A 7,616-nucleotide genomic window follows, 5' to 3' on the forward strand; every position below is an offset into this window, starting at 1 on the left:
AGTCTCCGGACATTCCAAGGGCCAGGGGATTCTGTAATTCACCTCCTGGGCGGAGACCAGGGTGGGAGTCTCCGGACATTCCAAGGGCCAGGGGACTTTTGTCATTCTGTTTGTTACTTCAGTGGTTTACAGAAGTCAAGATAAGCATTTGTTTACACACAGATCTTAGTTATCCTGGGCTGCTTATTTTAGTTATTACCGGTAAGCAAAGGCTAGCAATTCTGGCACAATATCACATTCCCCCCTGTTCTTTTAACATGTATTAAATCTTTAATAGGTTTCCTCTTTTTGACACAAGGGCCCATATTTGGATCTCAGAACCATCAATTTGACCTAGTCTATTCCTTCCTGGATAAATTTGAGGAACATGTTTAAAAGGCATGGTCTAAATATTAACCCTAGGACCATTAGCACCAAGGGTCCTGCTAATCCAGTGAGCAGGAATGTTAGCTAGGGGTTTGGGGGAGGGTCTCGGGTGAAAGAAATGAAAGAGCCTCTGCAGTATATCCTGTTATAGTGGAGATAGTTTCACAACCCCAATGGGGGCAAAAGAATTTATTTAAGTCTCCACAGCACTATCACGCCAGTTTCATGGCAGAAGAAAAATTACACTGGTTGAGTAAGTCATCTAAGGCCACAGAGCTAGTAAGTGGTGAAACCAGGTTATGAATCCTGGATGTCTAAACTGTCTCAAATGGGAAGTAGGCATCAACCAGTCAGATTAGTCAAGTGTCAACGGCATAAAGGAAGGGGTACTGCAGGCAAAAGGAGCGGCATGAATAAAGGCAGAATCAGTGTGAGCAGAGAAAGGAAGGCCGTTTAGCAGACTGGCAAGATAGGTCTGACTTTTATTGGTTGCAACCCTAAAGAATTTTACATAAATCTTCACATAACTGAAGATTTAATTGTGGACTGGAGGCAAGGCCTCATTCTCATCTACCCAATGATGTCACCAAACACTAAATCTTGTCTCCTGAGCTCTGAAGTGGCTGACAGTTGGTATTACCTTTTGTCTGACATCTCGAAAGATGTATTTTCTTCAGCATTGCAAGCAGATCTCAAGACTCATTCTGACTAGGTCAGCCTGGGTCTTAAGCCCACCGGTCACCATGCCTAGGGAGATGGGATGGATGGATTAGCTTAATCTAGCACTTGATCCACACTTAAAGCCGGGGATGCAGTTCCCTACAACCAGAGGGCTCCCCAAATGGAACTGAGGTAAGTGGGTAGGGAGAGCAGCTGCTAGGACAACATAGGTTACACCTCTTGAATCCCATTAGTATGTGATCTCTGTATCCTAGAGTCGGAGATTTAATGGATAAAGGTTGTATGGACATGTTGAGAAGGCCTCATTGGAGTGAGGAATGACACTGCTTGAGATCAGATATTTAAGGTAAAAGTTAAGCTGCTTGAGGCCAGGCACAGTGACTCACACCTGTAATCTCAGCACTTTGGGAGGCTGAGGCAGGCGGATCACGAGGTCAGGAGTTCAAGACCAGCCTGACCAACATAGTGAAAACCCATCTCTACTAAAAATACAAAAATTAGCTGGGCATGGTGGCACGTGCCTGTAGTCCCAGCTACTAGGGAGGCTGAGGCAGGAGAATCGCTTGAACCTGGGAAGTTGAGGCTGTGGTGAGCCGGATCACTCCACTGCACTCTAGCCTGGGCAACAAAGGAGACTCTGTCTAAAAAAAAAAAAAAAAAGTTAAGCTGCTTGAACAAAAGACCCCCTAAATGCAGAGGCCTTAACAAGACATGTTTTTATTTTTCTCTTTTTACAGAGCTCAGTGTTCCAGGGCTGGGAGGGGGGACTCTGGCATCTTCACAATACTTTAATTTCTGAACTCAGGTTGGCTGATCCATGGACATCAGCAGAGAAGGGAAAGGGCAAGGGATGTATATTTTTGTCATGACTTCGTCTAAGTGACACACAGCTCTTTGACTCGATTCTCATTAGCCATTATTTATAAATCATAAACCAGACAGGTGGGAAGATGGGGTCTGTAGTGGGGTGGTCATATGCCCACTTAAAACATTGTAACATTTCAGACATGAGATTCTGGTGACTATTGTTAAGTACTTTTCCTGTTCTTTCTGACCCTGAACTACATGTCAGCTGCTTCTCTCTGGCTTGTGCCTTCTGGCTGCTGCCAGGGTGCCCATCACTAGTTAGATCCCGTGGTGGAGGGAGTACCTGCAGCTGAGGCACCATGTTTGAAAGGGGAAAGCGGCTGTAACTGAATTTGCTGCGGGTCCTCAACTGAATTCCACACCACAGCTCTTATTGCTGACACCATGCGGGAGTAACCATCAGAACCTTTCCTACCAGGGACCTCTCTTGTCTTCCTGGTCCTTGTCTAAGGATCTTCGGGTCCCAGCAATGTGGCTAGGACACAGTGACCGTACTTCTCAACCACCCTCCTCTGCCAAATAAGTGGCACTTTTTGTCTGAAACTTAAATTTTTATTTTAAAAGGGGATGACCTCAACCACTGTCTAGCTCTGAAAGGCCCCACGATTACAGCAGACGAGCTGAGAAAAAGTAAACAAGGCCCTAAGAAGTAACAGGGAAACGTGAAGGAGTTTACGAAGCCCAGCCAGCTTTAATTCCTGCAGGACGCACACTCCAGCGCCCACTGCCGGAGCTGTTGGGGCCGTAGATCCCTCGTCGCAGACAGCGATGAGGTCGAGTAATTTCCAAAAGGGAATATTTGCTCTCACAGAAGAATCAAGAAGGATGCCAGTGGAATTAAAGTAGCGGCAATAACTCAGCCTTCCACACAACCGCGCCCAGCGCCGCCTGCCCCGCAGTGCCGAAAGTGAACGCAAAACATTTTGTATCGCTCGTCTGAAGAGCAAGACTCGCAGCCCGGAAGAAGTCCGAAAATAGTCCCATTGCGCAAGCGCAACTTTGCCCCGCCCACTCTCGTACGCGTGTGATGGTAACGCGTGCTGGCGCTACCGGAAGACTGCCTGTCAGAGTGCGCTGCCAATGTCTCGCCCAACCTTTAGCCGGATCTCCCTTTCACTTCCGGTCCCATTCTTTTACGTTCCCGACAAAACATCAGTCTCTGTGGGCAGTTAAAATCTTAAGTTCTTTTGAGCGTCGGCTTCGTCTGCGCCTGTGGAGTTTCTTGGACAGGAGTCGCGGGGCTCCAGGACGGCGCCCTTAGCGACAACATGGTGAGTGGAGTGGGCGGGTGAGGGAGCGAGTGGATAGATGGGCAGGCCATGGGGGCATCCAGCCGCCTGGGTCGCTCATGGCCTAGGGGCTCAGGCTTGCAATGCGGAGGGCTTCAGGTTACTTGGTGTAACGAAGGGATTCTCTTCCTGCCTCGCTTAGCTGTCAGAAATTGGAAAACTGGAACCCCGGAAGCCGCGTTACCGACCTGGACAGTGTCTTAATCCCAATGAAGCTCTTTACGTTATCAAGAGGGAAATTGAGATACAGAGAGGCGCTAGGGCCCGCTCCGAGTTACGGTGCATATAGTGTGTGGTCGGCTGTTTGTCCTAAATACCACAGAGAAGATTAAGAGCTGTTGTGACCATATGTTTCTGGGATTATTTCATTTATGTCCGTTCTCAGTCGCTCCATAATATACAAACATCTCGAGGGTAGGGTCTTTTCATTATTGCTTCCTTAATGTCTAACACAGAGTCGTTGCAGATGTTCAGTAACTATTGAATAAATGAATGGCATAGACAAGAAATGTTCTATGAGGGTGTGATCTCTGTGGTCTGGCGTCATTTGTTGGTTTCTTCATTTCTTCAAGAAGCATTTACGACGTGTAAATGTGAGAATGCATCCAGTGCCGGTACAAATATGATGCTTGGTTACTATAATATTGGCTACTGTATTATTTTCATTAAGTGAAGCCCCTATAAGAAACACGGGACGTCATAGTTAGGTTATAGGAGATATATTGGAAGCCATTGTAGATTGATGAGGACACGCTCCCAAGAAAAAGAGAAACCAGTGAAGTAGAAGTAGCCCTTTTTGTGAGAAGATATGTCCCAAATTACTGCCGTGTTTGCCTATCTACCAAGCATTTGTCAGGTTTGTTCATGTGTCAGTTCAAGGGGAGAGTCTCAAAGGAGATTTAAATTGAACTCACTTTTGCTGAGTGTTTATAAACTGCATGCCTGGTGTATATATCTTATGAAGATATCCTGTCACCTCTGAGATGAAGTGTGATCTCTGTTGTAAAGATGAGGTATAGAGAGACTACTTCTCAGAGATGGTAAGTAGAAGAACTGGGATTGTAAGTCCCTGACTTAGCCAGGACTCTTTCTACCTAAACTGCAACCCAGAAAACTCGTTCTCTGCCAGACACTGTATTTTGGGGATAATTGAGTTAACATTTAGTGTGACAGCACTTACATAAAACTCACTTTACAAAAGGCAGTCTTCAGACTTATTTTCCCCAAATACCACTGGCAGGGAACAGAAAATTGTAATGCTGAGTGTTAAGTGCCACAGTAAGTATAATCCCTGATAGAGGACACCAGCCTAACTGGGAAGGAGGGGTCACAGAATTGTTGTTCTGGGTGGTCCTAACACAAGTAAAATTTGAAGGAAGAATAATGGAAGTTAGCCAGATACAAGGTGTTAGGGTCAGTGGAGGAGTAAAGATTTTAAGTAGAGCAAAGAGCAGCAGGTCATAGGATTGGGACATCTTTTGATTTTTGTTGTTTATTGTTGTTCATACAGTAGTTCAGGTGATTTGCTTGTGACTATATCCTTGTAAAACTTTTCACTAAAAAGTAAATGGAAAGAAAAAGATGTATTTTAAACATGGGCATTTTTCTTCCCTTTTCTCTCCTTCCAGGCCCGAAATGCAGAAAAGGCCATGTAAGTATCAACTGTTTTTGGCTGTACATTTTTTGTAACTAAATAACCACCATGTAACTCTTTTTGTATTTCCTCTTTTTTTAATCTGAGCCTTTTGAGAAGCTGTTTCTTTCTCTACATATGTTAAAAATAGCATTCCCATATTTGTCCATTTGTTTTCTCCTTTTGTGTTTTCTCACAGTTTCCAGAACTTAACACAGGATGTACATTTGTTCACCTCTGGTTGGTGCAGGGGTTGTGAGAGTGACAGCTAGAGAACACCATGATGTTAGTCTTTTAACACCTGGATGTATTGCTCATCACAGTGGTCTAATAAGTAGAGTTTGCCACAGTCCTTATGTGTAGTGTAAGTAAAATAGATAATTGGGTGTTCAGGAATACAAATTGCATCATAAACCCTACTCCTAGGAATCCCTAACTACACTGTGGTTTCTTAATTGCTATATATATGAATGACATTAAATATGGTCATAAGCAGATCTACCCTATCCAGGAACATGGGTAATGAGAAGTCTGTGTAAGCAGGATCTAATGGAGTCCCTTATATCCCTGGTAGGACGGCCTTAGCAAGATTTCGCCAGGCTCAGCTGGAAGAAGGAAAAGTGAAGGTTCGTGTAAATCTTCCTCATGAACTGTAAAGTATCAAGAATAAATGCAGAATGGGTACAGTGACTCATGCCTGTAACCCTGGTACTTTGGGAGGCTGAGGTGGGTGGATCACTTGAGTATAGGAGCTTGAGACCAGTCTGGGTAACATGGCAAAACCCCTTCTTTACAAAAAATACCAAGATTAGCCTAGCCAGGCATGGTGGTACCTGCCTGTAGTCCCAGCTACTGCGGAGGCTGACGCAGGAGGATTGCTTGAATGCAGGAGTCTTACGTTACAGTGAGCCATGATTATGCCACTGTACTCCAGCCTGGGTGACAGAGTGAGAACCTGTCTCCAAAAAAAAAAAGCTGAGTGCAGTGGCTCACGCCTGTAATCCCAACATTTGGGAGGCTGAGGGGTGTGGATCACTTGAGATCAGGAGTTTGAGACCATCCTGGCCAACATGGTGAAACCCCATCTGTACTAAAAATTCAAAAGTTAGCTGGGCATGGTGGTGGGCACCTGTAATCCTAGCTACTCAGTAGGCTGAGGCAGAAGAATCACTGGAGCCCTGGAGACTGAGGATGCAGTGAGCTGAGATCATGCCACTGCACTCCAGCTGGACAGACTTCAAACTGCAAATGTTCCTATTTCTTGTCTGTACTTGCTGACACTCTTGAGAGTCTGTATACTTGAATTCCAGTACCTCCCCATAGCTGAGGTATGGTGATGGATCTGGCTGCTTGTTTTTCCGTTTCTTCTGTATTACAATGGCTGGGTCCTTTATTACTCCAGCTCTAATACTGAATAATAGGGAGTGGGGTATGATGTGGAGAACAGCTGTAAGCTGAAACCAGTAAATGATTTCATCTCTTAGAGACAGCCAGATTAGAGATAATGATACTATTCTTTGAATTTTTTTTGTTTTTTTAAAAAGATTATATACACACGTATATATATACACTCATATTTATGTATGTTTATTTTAAACACTGATAGACATTGTTTCTTAAGGTAATATAAATATGCCATAAAATAGATGGAACCTAGTTTAGCTGTCTCTCTGTTGCAGGACAATTGTTTCCAGTACTAAATACAATGCAATGAATGTTTTTCTTAAGGAGAGATTGTAGAATGAGGTTTAAGGCTTGATGAGGATCATCTGGAATGAAAACTTCAACTGTATTTAGGCCATTAGATAATTTAGGCTTAAGGCCTGAATCAGTTGTGAATGTTAGGATGAAACTTGTAAGTAGTCTAATGGCAATGTGTTATTTTTTTCTCCTTAGGAACGAAGACCGTTTCTGGCCTCAGAATGTACTGAGCTGCCCAAAGCTGAGAAATGGAGACGACAGGTGTGTTCTGGGTAAATCTGATTTCAGTAGAAGTAACAAGTCTCATTGCTTCTTATTATCTAAATGACTGTTAAACCAAAAGTCTAAGTATTTTTAAATACCAATTTTGAATTATAGTTTTCTGTGCTTTCTAACATATTCAAAAATCATTAAAATGTATTACTTTTTTTTTAATAGATCATTGGAGAGATCTCTAAAAAGGTGGCTCAGATTCAGAATGGTAAGCAAACTTGTTCCTTTAAAGTGGTTGTTTCTCAAATCCACAATTAGACTTGAGGAATTCAACACTCTTCTCACAATAATCAATAGAACAAGTAGACAGTAAATCAGTAAGGACATAGAAGAGCTGATCAATATGATCAGTCAGTTTGATCTAGTTGAAAGATCTACTCACAACACTCTACCTAACAAAAAAGAATACAGGTTTTTTTTTAAGAGCACATGGAACATTCACCAAAATAAAACATATTCTGGGCTGCAGAACAAATGTGAGCAAATTTAAAATATTTGAAATTATACAAAGTATTTTCTCTGATTATAACAAGAGATTCATATCTGAAAAATCCCTAAATATCTGGAAATTAAACAACACCGTTGTAAATAACTCATGTGTCTAAGAGGAAACAACAAGGAAGTTAGAAGATATTTTGAATTTAATTACAGTGAAAATATATGTCAAAATTTAGGGAATGAAAATATTTATGGGATATAGCACTTAGATAAAAATGTATAGCACTGGCCGGGTGCGGTGGCTCATGCCTATAATTCTAGCACTTTGGGAGGCCATTGCTAGAGGCAGGTAGATCGTGAGGTCAAGA

The 7,616-nt window shown here is 42.9% G+C and overlaps 1 protein-coding gene across 1 annotated transcript in view; it reads left to right on the forward strand.

Moving 5' to 3' along the window:
• The first annotated feature begins 2,952 nt into the window (after positions 1–2,952).
• The window catches only part of ISY1 (ISY1 splicing factor homolog), a 29,316-nt gene continuing 24,652 nt past the window's right edge, over positions 2,953–7,616 (forward strand). The window contains exons 1-5 of the mRNA XM_017511929.2: positions 2,953–3,185; positions 4,832–4,854; positions 5,411–5,462; positions 6,733–6,798; positions 6,976–7,018. Coding sequence (XP_017367418.1) covers positions 3,183–3,185; positions 4,832–4,854; positions 5,411–5,462; positions 6,733–6,798; positions 6,976–7,018 — 187 coding nt within the window. The 5' untranslated portion in view covers positions 2,953–3,182. The remainder of the gene's footprint in view (positions 3,186–4,831; positions 4,855–5,410; positions 5,463–6,732; positions 6,799–6,975; positions 7,019–7,616) is intronic.

Source organism: Cebus imitator, unplaced genomic scaffold (genome assembly GCF_001604975.1).
Source record: "Cebus imitator isolate Cc_AM_T3 unplaced genomic scaffold, Cebus_imitator-1.0 Scaffold457, whole genome shotgun sequence".
Classification (NCBI taxonomy): domain Eukaryota; kingdom Metazoa; phylum Chordata; class Mammalia; order Primates; family Cebidae; genus Cebus; species Cebus imitator.